Raw genomic sequence first — 26,106 nt, 5'->3', positions numbered from 1 at the left:
AAGAGTAATACTTATTTATATTTGATGTAAATTATTGTATTTGTACAAAACGGTAGAATGACAAGATTTTAAGGGCTAAATAATTGTCAATCATCAAATTATGTTTTTTCCTTTTATTTCAGGGCTGTTAAGTTATTGGTGCAACTACAGAGGAATTAATTCCTCTGTTATATGATGGAGTTAGATTATGTTTATTAGTAGGAATACAGAAATCTGGCACATAACATACCTAAGAAAGGTAACTGAGTATACAATTTTCCTCTAAAAGTTTCTCTAATCTTTTAAAAACAATGTACAGCGCTAACAGAGAAGGTTTGTCCTGTCCTCTCAATAGCAAGGATCCATAGTTCTGTGGTGTATGAGCAATCACCACATGTAGAACAATGACTATATTCTTCATAAATACAGTCCTAAATTATACATGAAGACATGCATTTTGGACTTTTCCATTCGTCTGCCACTTGCTGATTCTGGAATCCACAAATGGGGCTAATGGCCTTGTATGCCACACTACATACACACACTCCCTCTTATCTTCAATCACAGATGACATATGTTGGGTAATGGAAAATTCAGAGAAAAATACACAAATATATTAACATTTATATATTTTTTTAAAATGCGTTTGCTGGAATAACTTCATGAGATGCTCCCTGAGGATCCAAAAGGGGCAGAAATCATGCAGTATTATTTCAGTGTGGGCAAAGAGAACATGCAAGGGATGTCTGCATGCCAGAACCACAACTACAGGCAGCAAGGGGATCACAGTAACGACTCCTTTTGAAAGAAGTCTAATTGAGGCCGCTCTTTAGCGGTCTCGCTTGCCATATTACCCTGTGTACGTCTGTGTAAACAACAACTCACCACGGGTCAAAGGTAGTTTGTCTTTTTGAGTGGTTTGTCACAGTGCTGCTGTCTGCTGGCAGTGCACTGCCTCTGTTTGACACACTGGTTTCAAGGAATGTACCCTCTGGACGTGGAGATGGCACTGCAAGAAATACCAATAAGCAGAATTCATCAGAACAGCTTGCTGGCTCCAATGACCTTCAAATAGGTCTCTAGATGGCTACTGAAGACCGATGTATATAAATGTGCTTCATTTAAAGAATGGATTTTGTCCTTTAGTAAATCAAAGAACAGATTTGAATCTAGGTCTCTAGAGATGAAAGGCTACTATACCGTTGCAATGCATCACCCGGTCTTTAATAATTAAGATTTTGTATTATAGAACACTCCCATCAGTTAAAATGGACACGATACCATATGCATATACAGACTGGGAAAGAAATTTTTCTGAACACAAAGACAGTTCATTAAATATGTCCTTGTGTGTTGTATATTGCTAAATGTGATCAGATACTTTGGTGATTAGAATGGTATATAAACCCTGATAAACTCCTTAATTTCATTGAGTTTATTTTTTCCCCAATCCCCACATAAGCAAATTGTCTTGTGTTCTGCAAAGTATTATACTATGTATGCCTTGTGAATCAGCAAAAGTTAGTATTTGCAAAAAATACTTTGTAGATATGCACTGTAGTAAAAGGAATAAACCAGAAGGAATCTACAGACTTAGTACTAGCTTGGTGTTTTTTTTTTCCAGTCACTCTTTTACTTATTCTTGCATAGCTCAGAATATCTTTCTTAGTGCTATGAGTCCACTGTATGTTAAAAATTGGTTAATTGTTTAAGGCACATTGCAAAATTACCTCTGTAAAAGCTGCCAACTCTTCTGGGAATAGGGTCATTATACAGAAGTCTATTTTCTTTACTAGAGGCTCCATCCTCTGGGTGTGGATCATGATACGTTCCACCCTAAGCCAAAGAACAAACATCTGTTAAAAACAAAGGATGACACTTGTACTCTTCTTCTATGACATGTCACAGCATAAAATCCAGCCACAGTTTATCTTTTGTTTTATGAACCGCTGCTATAATGAAACCCAACACTATGCAACCAATTACTATTGGATTTTGTTTATAAAAAGACAAAGCTGGCATTAAAAAAAATATTTGCCCCAAAGGCATAATATTATGGATTTGAAAGTGACTCAGACCTCAGACTTTTGCCGTGAATGAAATGAAGTTGTAATATCTCTGGAAGAATCTTTAACTGCAGGTCTTGTTAGATTCATCTCTGGTGGGATCTGGTCACTCTGTCAAAAGCAAATTAAAAAAAGCAAATAGGAAAAGCATGTGATTTATGATATGTGCATTATAATATCATTAGCACTTATTATGTATTTTATGGTAGTGCCTAGAGGCCCCATTGTGCTAGGCACTGTACATAAAAACAATAAGCAACAGTTCCTGCCCCAAAGAGCTTACAATCTAAATAAACATGATAAAAAGTGGAAGAAAGTACTGTTATTTCTGTTCTATAGATAGTAAAATGAGATAAAGAGAACCTGATTCAGGAAAACATTTTAAAGTCCAGGTCTATTTAGGAAAGTCCTTATGCGTGTACTTTGACTTCATTGGGACTTAACCACATGACTAAAGTTAATCAGATGCTTGCAGGGCTTTCTAGAATAACATTTTAAGTGACATTTGTAAGTGACTTGCCTATGATCACACAAGAAATCTGTGATGGAGTCAGGAACTGAACCCAGATTTCTCAAGTCCCAGTCCAGTGCTTTAATTAAGCATAAAGCCACCAAAAGGCATGTCTGACTAGGGATGGGTCAGTTTCTTATAGTTAGTTTTGAATTCATTGATCATTGTGGGTTCTAGAGAGCAACTAAAACATCACTGCATTTTGCTTAGAAGAGGCATTGTGCAGAGTCCTGGACACCAGGTTAAAGTCTTAAATTGTCGAAAGCAGGACATAAAAAGTAACAAAAGTTTTGCTCAATCTGTCACATAAAACTGTTTATAAAATAAGCAAAAATTGCAAACCCAGATTGGCACACACTAGATGTGTTTAAACTGGAAGAAATGCTTCGGGATTTTCAAGGCTTTTGGTGTGATTACAAATCTGGAGACGAATACAGGCAATCACCAAACAGGCATGTTGGTTGGTTGATTTTGATAGAGCAAGGCTGCCACCCCACTCTGTACATGGCTTTTCTTGAGGCTATGTGACAACTTGCTGGGAAGAAGGAGTGAGCAGATGACTACTGGTGTTGCATGTCAATCAGCCTCACAGTAATGGAGGTCAGTCACCAGGAATGGATTAAGGCAGAGGCACTAGAGGCTTATGCCTAGGGTCCCAGGTTCTGGAGTTACGTGATTACACCAGAATCTTAGCTTTCATTTAAAAAAAAAAAGAAGTCTCTGGCTGTTATGGTTGTGAAGAATATTTGATAACATGACCCAAGTGTAACCAATGGAGCAATGTTTGCCTGACAGCCTGAAATAACGGCTCTCAGACGGTGAACTAATGAATGTATCTCAGTGGAGTTATTAACTCTAAGATCTGCTGCTGTGGGTGGCAGGGGTGTGTGTGTGAGGAGCTGCCATGACACCTTCAATAGAGGATTGTATATGTATCAGGAGAGAAAAGTGCAGAGGGCTCTGCTCATTCACCCAAATACCTCAGCAACCAAGCTGTAAGTACTGGGAGGGCGGGGCATCCTGCTGCCACATTGCTTCTCCACAGGAGAAAAGGGGCCTCATGCTGCCATTCCTGGTGGGGGAGAAGGAAGCTCGATGCTGCTGCCCCAGTTTCTCCAAGCACAGAAAGAGACATTCTTGGAGTGGGGCCACAGGGACAGAACTATAGGGGAACCCTATGTCATGATGTGCCTATGGCCCCCAATTGCCAGAATCTGCTTGGACCCAGAAATTTACCACCAATTATGTTCTGATTTGGAAAGATGTTCTAGCCAGACCCTGTGAGAAGAGATAACCAGGTGATACCCCTACTGCCAGTGGGTCAGTTAGATCCTTAGCAATATTTAGGATGTGAATTTAAGGTTCCTGCTATTGACTCCCCCCTAGGTTACTAAATTTCCTTCCCGACCTCATTTTCCTCTTGCCCATTTCCTTCTATCCTGCCAGCTATCTAATAAAATTTGGTTTAGTAAGCCCAGGTAAGTATATTCTGCAACACTGCTGTTACAAGAAAGGCAAGCTAAAAACATGCCTTAAACTACAGCCTGATTCTGCTAAAAGTTTGCAAGGTGCTAAAATGCCTGATAAGGTTGCTTCTTGTTTGATGTACCCGTGATTTTTCAGCAGTTAAACTGCAAGTGAGAGAGACAGAAGATGTCATTTATCTTTCCTATTCTTTTTCTCTCTCGTGTTCATCTTTTAAAACAAAACACAAAATAAAAACAAATACCCATCCAAAAAGTGGACTTAAACAACAACCCAAAAGCTACTATCTAAAATCTGACTTTTTTCCTCCCACCAAAGGACTTAGTGACATCTAAAAGACAGACAAGCAAGGTATTTTCCCTTTAAACAGACCTTGTACAGCTAACAGGAAGAGGAAAGGAAATTGCTAAAAGGAAATTCAGAAAACAGAGAGAGACAGAGAGAGAGAGAGGGCGGGGAAAAGAAAAATCTGAACATTTGATAAAGTATATAAGACAAATTTGTGCTCAACTCAGCTTTTGAGCAAAGAGCGTTGGGGAACAGTTCTTTTAATACAGAGCACAGGCTTTCCTTAACGAAAATACAGTTGACCTGACCACCCCACTCCACCAAATCCCCCACCCTGAAGTTTTGGAAAAAATTACTTTGTACAATCAAAAAATGTTTATGAATTCTAACTAGTTTTGTCAACCCTGTGAAAACAAACAATAGTTCAAGAGATCTGAGAATTTATAAACTTCCTGACATTCACTATCCTTGTTCCTTATGACTGAATTTTCTGACCATAATAGTTTACAAATCCATTTTAACTTTATCTTGATATTGTACCTCAATATAAGGGGAGGAGCAGGAGAGAGCATAAAAGGTATTTAACTCTTACTTTGGATTAATATGTTCAAACCTAGGCTCCTAAATCCATATTTAAGCATGTAAGTAAAAATTGCCAGATTTTCAAAAGGTAATGGGCACCATTAAGTTCTATTAGCATCAGGGAGATTTATGAGGGCTCAGCAACTCAGAAAAATGAAGTCACTTTTATTCCTTTACACCTTTACTTTGCCTAAATATGGATTTAGAAACCTTACTTGAGATATTCAGGTTTGAAAATGTTCTCCTTAAGAGACAAAAGCATACCAAATGAATTAGAAACTGCCAACCCAGACAGACATTCCTAACCAAGCCAAAATGAATCAATGCAATAGAGATGGAAGGCATAACATTTTTCCTAACTAAAATATGCATTTGTCAACTGGTTGTCAAAAGACAAAAATGATTTGATAATTACACTCTGTCTCCACACAATGTGAAATACCATTAAAATTACTTATTGAATTAACATTCACTGCAATAAGACTCACTGTAAAAGATACTACTAAATCACAGAATAAAAATATAAGCTAGCATCGGGAAATACCCTGTCACTGAATTGTGGAAACCACTGCTCTGTTTCAGTAACTATTATACTGACTGCGTGATCATGACTAAAACCAGCTGAACTGAAATGCAAGCTTGAAAATGAGCACTCACGGGGGAAATAAAACCTAACTTTGCAAAGCATCTACTGCAGCACCATTTTAAATGTTACTTTTCTTTTAAAATAGTTCACAGCTGTCATGCCTGCCGACATCCATGGAACAGAAGGGCTTCTCCTACTGCAATCATGTCTGAGATGATGTAGTAAGTATACAAAAACTTGTATTAATATGATTTCTAGAAAGAGGGTTGTATTACTTTAAGAATTGGTGCATCAGCAAATATTATTTCTCTCTCAGAGAGATCCAACACACCCAGGAACAGAGAAACTTTCAATTTATAGACAATTAAGAATGCCTAATTGATGGCTCCTTCCTTATCAAGCAAAGAGTGAAAGATACAGAAAGACATAGCATGGCTGGGAAGCATCCTGGCATGGAGGGACAAGCATCAGGTGGTTCCAACCTTGGCCAATGTCTTGCTGGGTGTCATTAGGGAAATCATGTCACCTTTCTGTTTCGCATTCCACATCTGTAAACCGGGAATCCTACATCTTCCCTATGTACCTGCCTGAAAAGTGGGCTGGGAGGACTAATAAGTCACTGTGAAGTGATCTGAACATGTGAAGTGCTCAATAAATTTCAACTACTATTATTAGATACTGTGTAATGGGGAATCAAGCACAGATTGGAATAACCAGGCAACCAAATACATCTCAAATAGCTGGATATGCATGATTACATGGTACAGAATTTTAAAAACGGCTGTACCCCAGATATATATTAAACTTTATGCTGTCCCCTCAGCTGACAGAATTCAGCAGATGGATAAGGATGGCAATGGTTAAACAGGAATTAAAGGGCAATTTCATTAAATATTGGAATTGACAGAGATGCATAAAAAAGTTTGTCTAATCTCATGCCATCCTTGAATATATTCCTAAACCTTTCTATTATAAATATTTCATAGATTCACATATTTTAAACTGAGAAGGGAACACCATGATCTAGTTTGATCTTCTGCATAACACAAGCCAAAGAACCTCCCCCAATAATTTATGCATCAAGCCCATAACTTTTGTCTGAGTTCCAGCATATCTTTTAGAAAGATATCCAGTCTTGATTTAAAGACTTCAAGTGACAGAGAATCCACCATACCCTTAGGTTATTTGTTCCAATGGTTAGTTACCCTCACTATTTAAAAAGTTTGAACCTCGTCTAGTCTGAATTTGTCTAGCTTCAGCTCCTAACAACTGGATCTTTTTAGGCCTTTTCTATTGGCCTGGAGATCTCTACCCCCATGTAGGTTCTTGTAGACCATGATAAAGTCACCTCTTAACCTTTTCTTGGATAAACTAAATAGATTGAGTTTGTTTAGTTTCTCACTATAAGGCATATTTTCTAGACCTTGAATCATTCTTGTAGCTCTTTTCGGAACCCTTTCAAATTTGTCAACAAATCGCAAACCATTTTTAAATTTCCTTAGAATTCACCATGCTGCTTATATTTGCAGGTACTTATGTAAAATGCTCATTGTATGTAAGTGCTTCTCTTTGCACCATATTGCTGTCCAACTTTGCAAAAATCTCCAAGAACAGTATCAAGTTTAAAAAAAAAAAAGATTTTGGGACACATTTTGTACCGATTTACAACCATGTGTACTTTCAATGAAGTCAACAGGATTGAATAAAGAATCAAATCAGCACAGAATCTGGCCCATTCTTTGGAGAAGATCTATAATACACAAATTAAGGCTAGACTATGGTCTCCACAGAGAGATACCATATCTGTGAAGTGCATAACCAAAATAAACTCAGTTCACATTGACTAGAAAGGGGCAGTGTAAAAGCTGAGTGAGAGGAGATGGTTCTGCACAGACTATGTAAATTATCAATCTCGACAGGTGGGTTTGAGACACATACAGGGATCACCATTGAGGAGTTACCATTTATTAACAATTTCCACACTACAGTCTCTCACATACCCCAGTTATTTATTATATTAGGCATAGATCAACACTGCAATTGGGAAGTCTGAAAGACTGCACGGGCGATGGCCACTCAAGTATGTATGCAGGGCCTTTGGCAGGCAGGGCTAGCTCATGGAGCCATCTGTGCCTGCTGTGGCTTCACTGCTTCTGTTACGCAAGCTAGCTCAGGTAGATCTCCACGGGCTGCAATCACACCTCACAACTGCAGTGTAGATATACCCTTAGTGTAGAGAAATACTGCAGTATCTCAGATACCATACTGTCACAACTGTTAGCAAATGCTGACTTTTTAACAGTGACCACTGTATCAAACTCATGCTGCAGGTTAAGCGACAGAAAATCCCATTTCAGAAATGTTTAAGATTTGTATTTACAGCAGTAAGGCATGCTACAAAATCCAAATATAGAAAATTAAGAAAAATAATCTTGTAAAAATTACATCAATTAGAATAAACACTGGTTCAGTAACCACTTATCAAATCACATGATTTTACACAACTTGACTGTTCTCACATTTTCAGTATTTTGCTAGACGTGACTGTATGCTTCATTGTGGCCCAAATTTTTAAAAGTGCCCTTGAATGGTGGATACCTCAGCACCTCCGAAAATCCAACCTTCCTTCTTTTGAAGTAAAAAAAAAAAAATACAGAAAAAGCATACAAAATTAGAGGCCACTTTTGACCATCTGAGCCTACATGCATGCAAGAAATACAGAGAAAGAAAACAACCTTCTTCAATAGGCAACATTTCAAACTAACCCTATTAGTATCTTCTGTACAGTCTTCCCGTGAAGAGCCAACAGATCGTGTGAGTGACCTATGCTGCACCTGTGGAGATAACAGTTGCAGGCTGTTTGCTCTGGCTGCCATCCCCTGCCCTACGCTTAAGCCACCCTCTGAGCCCTTGGACCTCACTCTGTCTCGGCTCACATACATGGAATGTCTATGAGGGCGCTGCTGTGAGGAAAAGGGACTTGTGTAACCTAGACCATATGAAAATGATTCATGTGGGGCAGATAATGAATGTGAATGGCTTCCATCCATGTGATCTGGCAATTTCAACTCTTCCATGGTTTTGGAATGTCTCGTTGGCGGTCTTCGGGAATCCAGGGTACCATCACTTCGGTTATTCCTTCCCGAAGGACTGAGTAAAGTTCTATTGTCGCTGTGGCGGGGAGGAGTAGGACTGGTAGGAGAATTCAAGTCCAAGCAGCTTGATGGAAAATACCTACTGCTGTTTGGTTCTGCAATTTGAGCCCTGGCCTCAGAAAGATTACCCACAGATTTCGAATCTGTTAGAACCCCATGAGTCTTTGACTTTGTCCGATAGGAGGGACTCTTTGAAGACTGGGGAATAGTATCAATATAGCTGTGGCGAGTATGTTTCTCACTTGGCTGCAGCGTGCCAGTTTTGCTTTGAGAAGTTTCCATAAACGAGTGCCGGTTCTGCTGAGATCTGGTGTTTGACTTCAGGTATTTTGTACCTGGACCATCAGAAGCTTTTGGGTCCAAATTAAAATCGAACTCTGTTTTTGCCTTTGATTCCTTTGGACTGAGAAGATGTGGTATGTTGTTATTGGCTAGATCCTTGTTGCCAGATCCAGGTAGGTTGCTTGTTTTTTTTGTATGCATTGGACTATGTGCAGCTGCAGGAAGATTTCCATTTAGAAAGCTTTCATTTGCTGGAAGAACCTCTTCTCCTCTTTGCAGTCCGGCCCCTAGAGCCTGCATATCTTTGCTATTCGATCTGTGATGTGACTGCACAGCAGAGCTTTTGCTGGCTTGATTTCTACATTAAAAAGCATATGAACAAGGATTAACACCGTACCATACATACTAATCACTCTCAACTTCAATAAAATACCCTAATTTCTAAATGGAGTACTCAATTCAAAACTGAGAGATAATTTAACGGTGGTGATTTAAATACTGCAAATTAGGCACCTGGAATTCCGCCATCCCAAATACCTAGAACAAATAAATTTGCAATGTATTATTAACAACGTCCTGATAGCCAAATTTTTGCTTCTAATTTGTACAATTAGTTAATGACAATACATTTTTAAACATAACTTATACATTCCAACAGCAGCTTTGAATCCTTTCAATATCTACAGCACTAATGTATGTAAACTGGGGGGTGGGGGGGGAGAAAGGGGCAGGAGATGAATAGCTATGTTCTGGTGAAACAGTTCTTGAGTACATCTTATATATGAGATGTAACAATTATTGAAATGTGCAGGGTGAAGTGCCAAATCAGTGCTGTCAAACAATGGATAGACTGAAAAGGTGATACAATTTTTATGCAAATAATTGTAACTGGTTATTTCTATCCTTTTTATGCTTAGAATTTTATGGTAATGCTTTCATTATCTAGTTATGTATTTTGCATAGGGTTATAATAACTACTTCAGCAACCTTAAACTAACTTTTTTTAAAATATAAGAAATAGAAGGAGTCCTGAAAGCTTTAATCAGGTTGACATGGGAAATTTTATGCACTGGGCACAAAGTTTTTTTATAGGGCTAGATTTATCTCTTCCACATCATGCCTTCAAAAGTGCACAAGAGGAGCAGAACAGGAGAAGAGGAGATCTCCTAGGCACCTATAAGAACAACAGAGTTTCTCTCCTGCACATCTCAGATGGTTACAGAAGATGAACTTTGCTGTCCCAGATCTCAAAGTGAAGAATACAGGTGCTCAATTTCAGTGGATCGTATGAGGCGTGCAAGAGAAAAGGCCTGTGACTGCAGATGGTCTAAGATCTAGAGGAGATCAATCACTGCTCTGTGTACCTTTGGAAGGGTGCCACTAGGGAAAATGCCTATCCTCCAGAACTCCTAGCGTCAATCACAACAAAGGACCCTGCTTTTGACTGGAGCTCCCTCATCCATCTGCCCCATCTGTCTAAAGGTATGAAATATAAAATGCTATGCATATATTCTTACACATTGGCATATGATGTCTATTTTTATCTAGCATCTTCCACAACAGAGTTAAAAGCATTTATGGAATTAAATGCTTATAATGCGGTTTATTTTTTTAATCTCTTTCACTTACAAATAAATTAGATTTACATGATCAAACTTTTAAGAGAGAAGGACTGATCAATATCACATATTATAGGGCTATTTAAAAAAGTAGATACAAGTCCTTTATTCACAAAAACAATTAAAAAAATATAAAAGGTCTTTTCTTTTTTAAAAAATAATTTCAGATTTCTAATTTACTAGTTGAATTCGCTTCAAATATTCACACAAAATGAATCATAACCTAAGAGTAATGAGTAATTTTGGGCTATGATCATCATTTCATAGTTTAGATGTATATTATGTATTGCACACCAAAAACTATGTTAAAAGAACATTAAAATTGCCAAATCAAGCACTCAAAAGTGAGGAAATGCCAAGATTAAGGTTGCCTGTGCATTGTTCTCAGTCCCAGTCTTGTTGTGCAGCCAGTCCCAGTCTCCTGCCCAGCTCCACAGCTGATCTCACCCTTATCCCAACTACTAACTCCCAGACCACCCCCAAAGCCCATTTCCCTCCCTGGATTCCAGTCCCAATCTTACCCACCCGCCACCCAGTCTCTTTTTCCCAATCTATTCCCTATCACGGCAGGTCTGGCTCTTATCCCCTGTGTATTTGAACCAGACAGCTTCCTCCTCCACACTGCTTGGACCCAACAGGGGGATTATTGAGAGCACAGGAGAGTCTGTCTCCCTTGCTCCCAGTTCAGGTATCTAGACCCAGCACCAGCCCTCAGCTGCTATTGTAGAGAGAGTCCTGCTCAGGCCCAGGCTGGAGCATGCCCAGATCAGATAAAATCTCCAGGGAATCTAGCTGCCAAAAATCTAATGTTTGCAGTGGTGTTGTAGCCATGTCAGTCTCAGGAGATTAGAAAGAGAAGATGGGTGAGGTAATGTCTTTCACTGAGAAGTTCATAGACTCGTAGGACTGGAAGGGACTTCGAGAGGTCATCTAGTCCAGTCCCCGCACTCATTGCAGGACTAAATATTATCTATACCATCCTCGACAAGCGTTTGTATAATCTGCTCTTAAAAACCTCCAATGATGGAGAGTCCACAACCTACCTAGACAATTTATTTCAGTGCTTAACTACCCTGACAGTTAGGAAGTTTTTCCTAATGTCCAACGTAAACTGCCCTTGCTGCAATTTAAGCTTCTTGTTCTACCCAGAGAGGTTAAGAAGAAAAATTTTCTCTCTCCTTGTAACAACCTTTTATATTGGTCCAATAAAAGATATTACCTCAACCACCTTGTCTCTAACATCTCAGAACTCTATACTTGATCATGTGTGAAATGTAGTTTTTCAGAGGCTTATGTACTGGCCAAATTTCGGTGGATTTTCACAGGAACAACAAAAGGCACATCCCTGTCACAAATGCCACCCCTCTTCCAAATTTTAAGTCTCTGCTCCAAGGCAATTTTTTTTAACATGGGCAAACCCTAGGCTCATTATCAGAAATGGCTGAACCATTTTTGCTGAATTTTTCAAAAAAAATATCAGCCACAGGCAGACACCTAGAAAACAAAGTTTCAGCTTGAATGGTTGAAGTTTGACAAGCAACTGAAAACAGAGACTTATAATGGGGAGTGTTGGGCATGTTTAACAGGCAGTGCTATCAGCCCCATATTTTTATTACAATTACAAAAAAAAGACACACACACATATATATATATATACACACACAATTTTTTTTTATTTTATGTAATTGGGCCTTTAACTTATCTTTAATCAATTACCAAAAGTGAGTGTGGAAGAAGTATGTTTTAGGGATGAACTGGCTTCATCTCTCCTGTTAAGCTTAGATATAGAAAACAATACCAATATGACAAAATTATCAGACAACATGTGTTCTTTTTGTGAAGATGATTTAATATTTAAACCTGAAAGAAACTTACTCATTAAATGTAACAAATGAAGCTGATGAGGATCTGGTTACTGTATTTACCTGTTAGATAATGTGTTGGTATCTACATGGTAAGGTTTTCTCTTAGCTGACCGTGAAGGTGAACTTCCACAACGATCCAAGAGTCTCTGAGTTTGAAACGAAGGATGGTTCAAACATTGCTCTGTCAAGTATCTATCTGCTGGATCCAGCTTCAGCAAGTTCTTTGGAAAACAAAGTCTGGGTTTTAAACAAGTATTAGTATTTAAACCAGTCACAGCAAATCTTGTAGCTCAATAACATTTTCATCTCAATAGTTTCGGTGAGATTATTATGTGCAACTGCAAGAATAATTTGCAGTTATATTAATATACCATTTAACAGCAAATCATCACTCCATTTATATTGTATTAAACTCATCTCAATATTGAGCTGCACAGGTCTCTAAGAAACTCAGTTCCTTTTTTCTAATTGCAAGGTAAAGCCATGGAAGTGTGAGAGCGAAGAACAATTACGCTTTCAGAAGCAATAAACATACACACAAAAATGACACATAATAAAAGAGGTTTGATAAAGTTCATTCAAAGAGCTTTGCTATTTATAAAAATATGCTTTAAAACTTTACACACACACACACACACACACACACACACAGAGAAATGTAGGGATTTTTGTCATTGTTTCATGGGGCTATGATTTCACTAACGCTTTTCAGGAATTCATCTACAGTAGTCAGAAGGAAATTCCTATGATAGTTTTGTGAAGTTTGTTCTATTTCTGAAGACAGACACCGTTTCTGATATTTAGAGAATGAACATTTAATTATAAAGTTAGAAACTAACTGGGTTGACTAACTTGCAACATATGATGACTGCTATTCACACAAGTTCTGTAAGAAATATATTAGTAGTTGTGGTAAGTTAATATGATAAGCAAACACAATACTCATGCCTGAACTAAAATAGGACATTTTGTCTACTATGAACAGAGAACGTATTATTTCTATGTTCTCCTTTATCCTTCAACAGTTATTGGTAATTTATATAAAAATACAGCTTCTAAAAAGTAGTAAGATATCCTAAGGCTATCTGTGTTTCATACTTAGAACAAATACATACCATGATGGATCATGAAGGCAAACATATTACTCAGAGCATGTAAAGTTGTTTCACTACAAACAGTGAGTAATCTCATGGAAACTAAAGTTAAACACATGCATAAGTCTTTGCAGGATCAGAGCCACACTTAGCAATTATTGACTCAACAGAACATATACTATCATCAGTGAGGATAAATGTATTATATTCATAATTTATCTTTCTGCATCCCTTACCTTTTTCGAAATAAATAAATAAATACATACATACATACAACACAAAACAAAACCTATATTAAAATAAAGTTATTCATGTTGCATCGTCAACCACTTAAAAGTTAGGAAGTGACAGAATCAAGTGCCTGTGCAACCTTAATTCAGCGTGTGTGTGTGTGTGTGTGTGTGTGTGTGTGTGTAACACCCTGTTAATTACACGACCACATGCTATTTTTCCTCCACAGGACCCTTGCTTCATTCAGTGCACAGGATGGATGGTGCTCAGGAAATGAGGCTTCTTTTTATCCTCATAGTACAATGCGTAGACTTGCCTGTACTACGCACCATACGATGCACTGAATAATTAATTTTTTCTGATCTTTTCTATGGCTCTCATCAGTACAGTATTGGACTGCCTCACAAATACTAATGAATTTTCTTCACAAGTCCCCTGTGAGAGGAGTGTATTATTCTCCCCCATTTTACAGATGGGGAAAGTAAGGCAAAGAGCCTGAGGCCAATACAGCAATTCACTGGTGAAGCGAGGGTTAGAACTGAGGGCCACTGGACTCCCACCATAGTGCTCATTGCTCCAGACACAGCCCTTTACTCCAGAGGGGCTGAAAATCCATAGCTTCAACTGGGCATCCAGGTGTCTGGGCATGTAGAAACTGAGGCACATAGAAATAGGGGCTACATGTCAAAATTCTGTTTCAAGTGATTTGCCCAGCACCACTTAGGAAGTCTGCAGTAGAGGCATGGATATAAGTGAATTCTCCTGTGTAGCATTCACCTGCCTTAACCACAAAACCATCATTTCTCCTCTTGCAATCCACAGTCCCATTCTTTACACACTTCTAACCTCCATGGGTTCTACAGACAACAACCTCATTCTCTGAACAACCCCTGAGAACCACCCACTCCGTGCACTGAATGAGGTAAGAGTCCTGTGGAAAAGATAATAGGAGGTCATATAATTAAAACCCATATCATAATGCCCATGAATACACACAAGAAAGATAGAATTAAAGTTTCACAGACAACTTTAATTCTGGCATTTCTTAATTTTTAAGTGCTTCATTTTGCAACCCAAATGACAAAGATCTAGGAAAGAACATACAAAAAAAAAGTTATAAGAAAGAAGATGGGTAAAGACAAATTTTATTACAAACACCCTTCCTATCATGCATCATGACCACTGCGTTTCAGTCCTCAGCATTGCAACACAGACTGCTACCAATTGTGCTTCCGCTAATACATTAGCTAACAATAGGAAAAAACTGTTATCCTCTTTGAAGCAGCCACTAAAGGGGGATGCACAAGACAGAGAGTGGATTATGCCTAAGTAGCCCAATTTTAGACTCCACAGAAAAGGATAAAGCTATGAGCAACTCTTTTCTGAAAGGCAGTATGGCTCAATGGATGAGATTTGGGCCCTTGAGTCTCAAGATGAGTTTAGAACTCATGCTATCTTGGTTACCATGATGAATTATTTGTATTTGTCTCTGCTTCAGGAATTCCCATCTCACTCCCATCAAGTGGGGGTGGGAGGTGAGGAAGGGAAAAGGTCTCCTGTCTCATGTAGTGCCCCATCAGTTACAATGCTGAGAAGGGAGGGTGGTTGACAGGAGCCAAGATGGTTCACACTCCACCTCTGCTAGAACAGCTGCTCCAACATCAGCCAGGCTGAGTTTCGGCTCCTAACTATTCACAGTACAGTGTATCGTGCTGCAGTGATGGTAGGGACCCAAGCTTGGAATGTGCACTGTTTTTGGCATGTTGCCAAAATCAGGCAGTAACAAGTATAATACAGAACAGGGAAATGAAGATTTTCAGCAGATTACAACTCAGCCAAATCTGAACAGAATTTCAAGGCAATAGCAAAAGGTATTTTTTTTCACCTCAGGGCTTTCCCCCAGGAAATATCAAAGATCTTCTGGAAACAGTGGAGGTTGTTAAAGTTTATCAAAACAAGTTCAGAAGATTCTTTTTAAAAAAGGAATGTATTAGGGAATATAAATTTAGTGGTCACTGCAAACTTTGCCTATATAATATACACAAACAAATAATGCAGGTTTTTCCTACCTTCATAAGGTCAAGCAAAACACCACTTAAAATTCCTAAATATCTTCTCTCCAAAGACTGAGGATGGCTGACTGCTGGGAACTGTAAAAATAAGAATATAGCATAAATGTACAGTGTCTGTAAATCACCAAAACATTTGTATAAAGGGAAGTGACTTAGACACTGCTTGTTCTGTCAAACCAGTAGACACCAAAAGAGAGTAGGTAGTAGCAAGAGAAGGAAGTCAAAGGGGTATCATGTGAAATAACAGGTGCATTAAAGTGGACACAGTGGTACCTGAAACACCACACAACAATAGCATTAAAGAGACAATTTTCTGTTGATACACCCATATGTACAACAGTCCATTCAATCAAACAGAGCAAGGGAAGCTATCCTTGGGGAACAAGATATTCAACTAGATCTTCTTATCAGTGACTAAAATAATCCAGTTAGATATACAAATGGCTGTCGCTGCATTACGATTGATAGAAATATGGAAGGTATAAACAAGCTAATAATGGGAGAAGTACAAGGAAGATGAACATAGGTATTATTCCAAAATGTTCTAATTTGACCTGAAAATAATCCCATTTTGAGCATGAATGGTATTGAATTAATTAATAAAGGATTAAACAGATTACTTGGAATTTTTTTGGGTAAAAAAGATCACCTAGAAATAGAACAACCAATCTTCTTTCCAAGTATTAAGTCTACCAAGAACCTTCTGGAACTAATTTTGTTGGATCTCAGCAGACTACTGGTTGCATAATTTCCCATATTGTAATGTGTTAAGACTCAATATCACTCCCTTAACTCTAGCTGGTCTAGGGTTGGCAACTGTACAGATGCAGTAAACACAGACCCTGAGGGTATTGTCCATTAGGCTCTTGCAAAAACCAATCAAAGGCTATGTCCAAGCCCAGACCCCATTATCCAGAAAAATGGAAAAGAGAGACATGGATGCTTTGAAGATGGGGAAAGTAAATCGCAGGTTCTCATACGAGGCTCATCACTGTTATCTGAAGTGTGAAAGTGGGGCCTTATAGGTTTTTATGAGAGCTTAGAGAACACAGAGGTGAAAAATATGATTGCATCATCCAAGAAAGGGCTATAACAATAACAATTTTAAAAAGTGAACCTCACCAATGGTAGACATTTAGACAGACCTGAAAATGAGCAGAGAAATGGTAACTTAACAGAAGGGGTGTAATTTTCATGAAAGTTACAGTATTATGGATAAGATCTTTTCCTGGTATTAGGGTAATGAAAAGAACCATAAATGCAGTAAGTTATGCTTCTTGGATTTTCAAAATGCACACAACTAATTCTCAGGAGTGCAAGACTCAGGGCTAGCTTTTGCAGGTTCAATCTCTTTTCCAGAAGTGTGAAAATTATGTTTGATAAATAATGAGAGAGAGAGAGAGAGAATGAATATACTGGTTAAATTTTGATTGTATCAAAAATCTTTTAAAGTTATTTTCTTGTTGCGACATAGTATGCAAGAGTGTGAAAGTGACTCTTCTAAATAGCTAATGTTAATAGTATGGAGTTTCATTACTGGGAGGACAGGAGTTTCCAGGAATAATTTACTTAACTTGAAATGTTCCCAGTACTAAAAATAAAAACCAATATGTAACCATCAACACACACAATTTCTTGTCGCTGCTGTTTATTGACAACGAAAGCTTGAGTAGACAAGAGTTGTGTGGGTGAGGTGGGAATGATACAAAGGAAAGGGAAAAGGCAGGGGTCAAGTAGCTAAAACTAGTTGAGCTCCAGTGAACTAAGTTGATGCTATGAAAAACGGGATGTTTATCCCTAGTCATATCCCCCCAAACATGACCTAAATGACTGAACTTCTGCACCTCAGTATTTACATAATCATTACCAATAGTACAGGCCACCTTACTGAGTGCTGTTTGGTACTTGGTTAAAAATAATTTAATCTTTCTGATATAGAAAATATTCAACATGTGTAAAGACTCAAGAATGGCCCTCTTAAGAACTCTTTGGCTGGACACGAAAATGAGCAGAGAAACAGTAAAAAGGATTAAAAAAATTTACACACACACACACACAGCCCTTTTTTGAAGGTACTCTTAAATTTCTGAAGGGGAACTCAAAAAGCCATGACTGAGAACCTCTAATCTTCATTGAGCTAAAGCAATCCTTCAATATCAGTAGCAGCACAATCAGAAATGTATATAATGGGATATTTATAGACAAGTGTAACAGGGTCAGCACCCACTTCTTGCAAGCGCCCCCCTGGTTAGGTGTGTCCACGGTCTTTAAACCAGTCCAGTCATGGTATAGGGCTGTATCCCTAGGACTTCCTCCCTGGAGACACTATCTTTCTGTGTCCCTCCCCAGGCTCAGTCCCTACTCAGTCCCAGAAGCCAGCCAGGACTTCTTTCATTACTCCTCCAGTCCCTTCCAGCAAACTGTCTTTGGCTTAGTCCTAACAGCCAGCCAGGAACACCTCTTGCTCCCCCAGTCCCTGCAAACAGACTTAGCTGTCCATAGTCCTGCTGTTCTTCCACCCAGGCATGCAATCCTTTATTCTCCAGCTCCAAAGAGCAACTAACTACTGCTCTGTTCTGCATCTCCTTTTTACGGGGCCCCCCTGGCCCCTGATTGGCCGTTCCAGCAGCCCCTTTGACTGGTTGCTTCCTTACAACCACTGTAGGACACTTGGAGGACCTCTCCACTGCTCCTTTCCTAGGGTATGGCAGAACCCTGAGGTCTCCACCAGGGGGCCTTTGGACCTAGTCCAGCCCATCATAGAAAGCAAAAGTTACATCCCTGAACTTTTTACACAGAGAAGATGGCAAAGACAAATTGCTTTATGTACAACACAATGACCTAGAAAAGTTGTCAAGAAAGGCTTTCTCGGTCATAATGAGTAGATAGCATCTCAGATAGCACAGTCCACCCAACATATTCAGAACCTCTACCTGCATCAGTGTGATATGTAATATGGGCTTTTCTAGATCATTAAGACTGGCCACTTTATTATTTATTATTGTTAATATTGCTCTCTGATCTTGCTTCATCTGTAACCACCCAAAAAGTCATGTGGGATAGCCCAAGACCAATAAGACCATGGAGGATATTGCATTATCCAAGTCATTCACAGTGGGGGAAAACATGCTGGAGCCAGCCAGCATAAAGAAACCAGTCTTGGTCCTTCAGTTCCCTTGACCCTGGTAGGAGATCTATAAGATGATCTAAAAGACCTTGAAGGTGATTCAGATTCCTTCAAAGAACGAAGAAGAAACATAGATTTCTACGGAATAGAGAGGAGTGGTCCCCACTGGGATTTGAGGTGGTCTGTGTAATGGAGACACCCGGAGGACCAACAAAACTGCGGGTCAAGGTGGTTGGAATTCAGACAAAGTGACTGCTACTGGCATAACAGGTGCTGAGTGCGTTAGTGATTTCAAAGACACCAAAGTTGCTTTAAGTAGAACCAGCTGGGGGGCAGACATAGAAGATCCCTCACCAACAAGAAGGGCTGCAGATAGAGAGTAGTGAAAGGGTAAACATTGGTACTGAGATAGACTTGATCGGCTGGAATGAGGGAGAGGGAGCCGGTAAGGGTGAAGACACCGGTCTCAACAGGTGGAATCAACTGTGCTGCCTCATACAAGAGCTGGTGAGTACCTAGATTTGTCGTGTCCTGAACTGGTACCAGACTTCCTGAAAAATTTTTTTTTAGGAGAAGACCAATACTTAGAGCACTTGTCAGCAACTGAATGCTTGGAGCGCTTCAAGGAGGTGAGTGGGGAGGGCGAAGGGTGACCTTTCTCATCAGACTTACACTTTGAATCATGGCAGTGGGAGGGGTGCTCCTCGTGGACTCTGAATCTGCTACCTCGGGGTCAGGGCTCAGTTCCGACATGGGACACATGGTCTTTCATAAGGTGAACTTTGAGGCAGAAATCCCTCTTTTTTGTGTCTTGGTGGTGAAGGAGGTACAAATAGGGCATTTTCCCCCTCACCTGGCCCTCACCAAGGCAAATCAAGTAGCTACTACTATGTACATTATAGGAATTTTGAAACACTGGCTAACTAATGCAAATACCATGGGGAACTCCAACTCTCCCCATGGACAGTGAGAAGGAACTGAAAGGGAAGTGGCAGACACACCCATTTTATGCCTTCATCTGAGAGCGTTTGGAGATATGGAGCACGTGTGACTCCTAGTGGTATTGCTGGCAAATATCTCTGACTCCAAGTGCCTTGAGTGCACATACACCTGCAATGGGACGTATATGTGCACAATCACTTGAAGGAGAACTTAAACGTGCCTAAGTTTAAAAATGTAAGTATTTTCAGTATCAGAATCTAAGGTTGGGATCTTAAAGTGGGCTTAAGGGACTTAAGTGACCAACTTCTGTTGATTTCTAATAGGAATTGAGCACTTAACTGCCAGAGTCTAGCACCACTAATCATACCTCATCTGAACTATACAATTAAGATTAAAGGTATTTTTAATACTCTACTGTCACACACCAATAATGGTGTTAGTTGTATTTTATGCATATCGATAATAGCCAAAATTACATAATGAACCTATGAACAGTGTGATGGTTCAGTAAGTACTGTTTACACATCATAGGGTAAGTTTTCAAAGCTATGTGGATTTGGTAGAGGTAAACACAGACATTCTGTTAACAGTTGAACACAGCTGAACAATTTCCAAAGTAGTGTGCAGGAAGTTTTGCATTAAGTCTCCATTAACATGAGCAGTAATTGTGAGATTAACCTGCCATAAACTACTTCAATAATGTAAATTAAACTCTGTTTTCTTCCAATGCTTGAGCAACTGCATTAAAGTAAAAATCCTGTGAATATGGAATACTTGGCATTCATTGGCACTCACACTTATTCTGTACCCCCTCAAAGAACATCAGCAATGATTAATGTATGCTCATATAAAATGCTGAACTATATTTTAAAGAGCTGAAATAACTTGAGAATACCAGAAAGAAACAAAATTAAGTTAACAGATTAAGATGCATCTCCTAAGAAACAACAACAACAAAAAAGTAAAGGCAAAATACAAAAATGTATGAAAATTTTAGAATACAGCACAGTTGTCATTGGAAAAAAAGTGAAAGACCTAGAGAACTATGGGCTAGATTCACAAAGAAACTTAGGTGTGGTGAAGCTTACGAGATCGGACCCCACAGACAAGTTAGGTGGAAAAATACTTATCTGCTCCCAGTTTGTGCATCGCGTTGGGCAAGCTTTGGGACTTAATCGTCTGGATGCCTGGCAGGGGGATGCAGCATGCATTCTCATAGGCAAAAATATAGATTCTAGAGAACTGTTACTGCAAAAATTTAAGCACTGAGCGATTTTAGGTGCCTCCGGGGCTCAGAGGCTGCTGAGCAGGGGTTTTGTGAATCCCAGTGGGGCCTGATTATGGGACTTAGGCTCCTAACTGCCACTTTAGGTGCCTATGTCCTTTTTGTGAATCTATCCCTGGGTGCCTGGCATGAACAGGCTCGGAGCAGGAAGTCTTGTAAAGCTACTTTTAAGTACTACCTTCTCATATGCACTCTTCAACCTTCACTCACGTCCAGAGCTCTAGTAAAGCTTCTTCACTGTAAATATTATCAGATTTTTTAAAAATAATTCAATTCTATCCAAAGACAATTTATAAATATTTTTCCATTTGAGATCAGCAATTCTGAGCATATAGGAGAGAAACTACATTGTTTCTTCTTTGGTTCTACTAGCATTATTGTTCACAAATTGCATTATTATGTGAACTTTGAGGGAAGATAAAAAGAACATGTTCACTATCTTCACAGGTTTCAGAGGAACAGCCGTGTTAGTCTGTATTCGCAAAAAGAAAAGGAGTACTTGTGGCACCTTAGAGACTAACCAATTTATTTGAGCATGAGCTTTCGTGAGCTACAGCTCACTTCATCTGATGAAGTGAGCTGTAGCTCACGAAAGCTCATGCTCAAATAAATTGGTTAGTCTCTAAGGTGCCACAAGTACTCCTTTTCTTTTTACTATCTTCACAGTCTCAACACTATTAATCTTTAAATTATTTTTATTTTTTCATTTTACAGTGGTTTACCAGTGATAGGTTTGGCCATCTGCATGGCTTGGTCATCTGTACTGGATGAACAATGGATGCGTTCCAAAGGATCTCCTGTATGGAGAACTTGCAGATGCTCAAAGGCCACTGGGACAATTGAGACTCGGGTTGAAGAGGGACTTAAACTTTTCAGCATTGATACCACAAGCTGGGCAGATGCAGCTAGCAACAGGCCACACTGAAGGGTTGCACTAAACTAGGGAGTCAAAGGGGCTGAAGAGAGGGCAGGAAAGTGAAGAGAACAAATAGGAAAACACAGCAGATCTCATACGCTAGTCCGGCACTGTGATACTGTAGCATGACCCACAGTAACTGAACTGCTTTGGTGCTTACACCATTGTCTTTCGAGACTGGTGGTTGCCTGCTGTCAGTGTCAGGGTTACATTTTTTATAGAAAGTCTGCTATGTGATCTCAGAGCACACCTTAGATGGATTAATCCATTGTAGCCAAGGCTATAGTTCAACAAGATGCAAGAGGATCTCCAGAAGGGGCCACCATTTTGCCAAAAAGGAGCATTTTTAGAACAAACTGAACCTCATTCAGATTCTACTCTCCAAGAACTTGCTTAAGATGAGAGTCCAGGTGGAGAGTACTCCTGTCTTCAAATGGAATAACTGACATCTGGTAGCCTCTTGAACAAGGAGCCACTAGAGAGACGTATGTTGTCAGATCTGTGAGAGAAGGTGACACAGAATCTAGAAACTATTTCCCATTAGGGATTTTTCCAATTCTGTCACCTGCATGTACCTCAACTTACTTATGGGACGATGTTTACAGAGCCCTACACTGTCAGCCCTGTTTTCTGTGAGGAGTAATCGCCTCTGTTTAGATCTTGGGACCTTCGTTAACATCTTTAGGGTGGGCATTGGCTTGTTTCTGCTCCCATGCTGCTTTCCTGGGGTCTTTAAGATGCGACATCTGTCTTCTTCCTCAGGCAGGGTGGTAGAGAGGCCACCCATTGCTCCTCAAGGCCCAGATGTAACAGGGTGTCCGGAGCCAGGAACTAACTCAGCACCCTGTCACTCTAACATCCACCAGACGAGCTAGAGCTGAGGGGTAATTGATGGAGATGCAACCCCAGCAGCTAGGATTATATAATAAAGACAGGAAGGAGTGTGGAAAAGCCGCAGGGAGCCTGAAGGATGGCTGACGTACACAGGACTCGATGCTGCTAGTACTATTCCTTAGAAGCAAGTGGGGAAGCTGCTATTGATTGTAAATATAGCTATAAACAACACTACAGGCCGTGGCCTGCTGGAGGAATACAATAAAACATGGAGACAGTGAAGGAGACCTGGAATTGTTGAGGTGAATGACTGAGGCTGAAAGGATGTTCAGGGGATCAGTCTATGGCACCACTGAAGGGAAAAAGTTATGTGGAGGGAGAGGAGCATATTATCGGAATGTCTAAAATACTGCTGTAAGCGCCCATCCTAGACAGGAAGATGGTGCATGATGGTGGTAAGTACATTAAGGTAATGTGGGGTTTCCTGAAACCTAGAGATGGATGGATGAATTTCTTCTGAGAATTTCACAGACTAGTCTGGCACCTACTCTTGTGAATGGATCATGCTGGCCTGGCTTGTGTACAAGATCTGCATATTCCCAATATATGCATCGTATAATTATTAACCTCTAAAGAGCATCTTTACGAGGACTTCAGTTTCTTAAAAGCACTTTGGTGGCATGGGACAAAATTAATTCTATATTTAAGTGTTTCATGCTGTTCAAAAGGGAAGCTGTACCACCGCTATGAAACTATTGAATAAGCATATAGTGTATATGCAGTTGGAAAAGATGTCAACATTCCACTCAGGAAAGAGCTACTCCAGCTCTCTTGCCTATCTAAGGCTTCCCATCTGTGAATTACTAAATATCATAATAATTAACATTTTTACAGCACTTTGCATGTTCAAAGCACTGTACAGATATTACCTCATTAATTCTCACATGACCCCTGTTTGGTATGTAAGTATTATTCTTCCAATTTAACAAATGGGGATAAAAAGAGGCAGTTACTTGCCCAAGGACAACCAGTAAATCACTGGCCCAGGATTAGGACATAGGTCCTCATTAAACCCAGCCCTATGCTAATCGCATTAACATCACACCGTCTTTCTGAATTTTGAGTTTTTAAATCTACAAAATAAATATACTTTATTCCATTCCTTAGTGTAACATTTTACAATGCATTAATCCAATAAAGTTTATGTTGGATGGCTGGAACTGAGGTGAAGCAGGATAGTACTTTACACTGTGGAAAACTTTTAACGTATTATCTTTGTACTCACGTGTAATACTTCAGATTAGAGCAGAAATTCATCATTCTGAATAATATTAAATTGACAGAATGGCTGCAGATGTCAAGACAACCAAAACTAAATTGTAATAAACCACAAACAAGACCTCTAGACACGAGCTGTGGGAGATAACACAGTAATTGCAAATATAAAACTCTTTTGGTATCTTGCCATGTAGAGAACCGACTGTTTGAGCTAGAGATAAATTCAGTCTCCTAGTCTAAACAATCGCTTAACTGGAGTGTACACTCTAACCTGCCAAAAATGTCATAGCAATGATGTAAAGAATTTTAAGTGATAATATACACATCTACACATGCAATAGTGTAACCATAATGCAATTTTATTTATGAATCCATGACCTCCTAAACCCATCCCTTACTTTTTTAGGTGGAAGTGCTCAGAATAAATAAGAGAATATATAAAACCTGAGGGAAAAAGGTCTAAAATATTTATTTTCTACTGAACAATGGTTTAAATACCACATCAACAGAAGACTGAAAGAAAAGGTTTTGGGTCAGTCTCCCTTACCCGCAGCCCATGGAAACGAGGATTGCTGTAGAAAAGCTTCATCTGCTCTGACGGAAGTGGTCCCAGCACCTTCTGAATTGTAAAAAGCTGGTCAATTTCACTTTCTCCAGGAAACAGTGGCTGCCCATCACTAAGTTCCCCAAGAATGCAGCCTACAGACCACATATCCACAGACTTCCCATAGGGGGCTCTGAAAAGCAAATACAATAATGTTCACACTAATCAACAAAAATATCTTCTTGACAATCTAACTATTTGCATTTATTAACTAACTTTTAGTCTATATTCAGCTTACTTGTAGCAGGAAAAATAAATTTGATACTTGCTTCTCTAGGCTCTCCATTTACAAAGTGGGTTCTCTAACTGCACTGCAGTCTGAGAAGGCAAGACCAGACTTAGCAATTACCCTTGAGGACTTTCCTTTCTTTTCTGGAAAACTCACCAATAAAGAACATTTTCAAAGCAGAAAAATGGACATTACTCTAATGTTCAAAGTTAAGCTAACACAAACATCTCTTGATCTTTCCTGTCTACAGAGCATAGCTGAATATAATATAATTGAATCAATTCTTTTCTTATTCTGTGGAAAAAGGTGAGTGAGAACGGTGAAACTGGCTATTAAGAGAACAGAAATTGTCAAGTATCAAATTGCTTTCTTATCCAGGCTCAGGACTCCTAAGAAAGAATTTTAATATCAATGAATCCCAAGGGGAATCCTCCAATAGCTATTTTCAAAGTTGAAAAAAAAATGGTTAAGGAAACATTTCAGGTATCATAGCATACAGAACTCTCCCACTAGAGGCAAAAGTCCAGAAAGGCACATTAGTCTCATACACGTGTCTGGTAAACATACAAGCAGATGACCAAGTTGATGTCTGGCAGATCTCTTCAGAGGACAAGACTTTTCAGCCCTGGATGTAGCTAATCCCTTATTTGATAGTCTCTGATCTTCCTTCTAAGATGTTGCTCCTTTGTATCACATACTACTTCAATTCAATACTTCCGAAATCTAGCAACTCCTTTAGACGTTTTTTGGCCTCTTAGTGCTGGTGGTACAAAAACAAACAAAGCGGCTCATTTTCTGTGTACTTGAATTCATGCAAGGTGGATTTTAATTGCTTTGTGGACATGCAGCATATGACACTCTCTTTTGGATATTAATGTTTTGAACAGATTGTATGGAGAACTCTCCTGAGATCTGAAACAACAAACTTTTGGTATAAAGGCAGAACTGAGAAAGACTACTTTGTCATCGCTCTTCCTTTTCAGCACTGGAATCTGAGCGCTCACATTCTGTTTTAAAGGGTATCTTATACTTGACTAGCTTGATTGTCTCAAGGTTGAGAAGTCATTAAGAATTGG

At 39.2% G+C, this 26,106-nt stretch overlaps 1 protein-coding gene across 5 annotated transcripts in view; it reads right to left on the bottom strand.

Moving 5' to 3' along the window:
- The window catches only part of CDKL5 (cyclin dependent kinase like 5), a 212,059-nt gene that overhangs the window by 22,225 nt on the left and 163,728 nt on the right, over positions 1–26,106 (bottom strand). For 4 of the 5 annotated variants that reach the window (XM_073356552.1, XM_073356542.1, XM_073356532.1 and 1 more), the window contains 7 exons: positions 24,745–24,934; positions 15,813–15,893; positions 12,479–12,639; positions 8,263–9,292; positions 2,058–2,156; positions 1,710–1,815; positions 865–988 (listed from right to left, as the gene is read on the bottom strand). In XM_073356552.1, coding sequence (XP_073212653.1) covers positions 865–988; positions 1,710–1,815; positions 2,058–2,156; positions 8,263–9,292; positions 12,479–12,639; positions 15,813–15,893; positions 24,745–24,934 — 1,791 coding nt within the window. Of the gene's footprint in view, positions 1–864; positions 989–1,709; positions 1,816–2,057; positions 2,157–8,262; positions 9,293–12,478; positions 12,640–15,812; positions 15,894–24,744; positions 24,935–25,597; positions 25,763–26,106 lie in introns of those variants that run through there. The other variant, XM_073356572.1, reaches the window with a different exon arrangement.

The sequence above is a fragment of the Lepidochelys kempii genome, chromosome 1 (assembly GCF_965140265.1).
Source record: "Lepidochelys kempii isolate rLepKem1 chromosome 1, rLepKem1.hap2, whole genome shotgun sequence".
NCBI lineage: Eukaryota > Metazoa > Chordata > Testudines > Cheloniidae > Lepidochelys > Lepidochelys kempii.
Note: the sequence above shows the minus strand (reverse complement) of the source record. Positions and strands in the feature narration are given on the sequence as shown.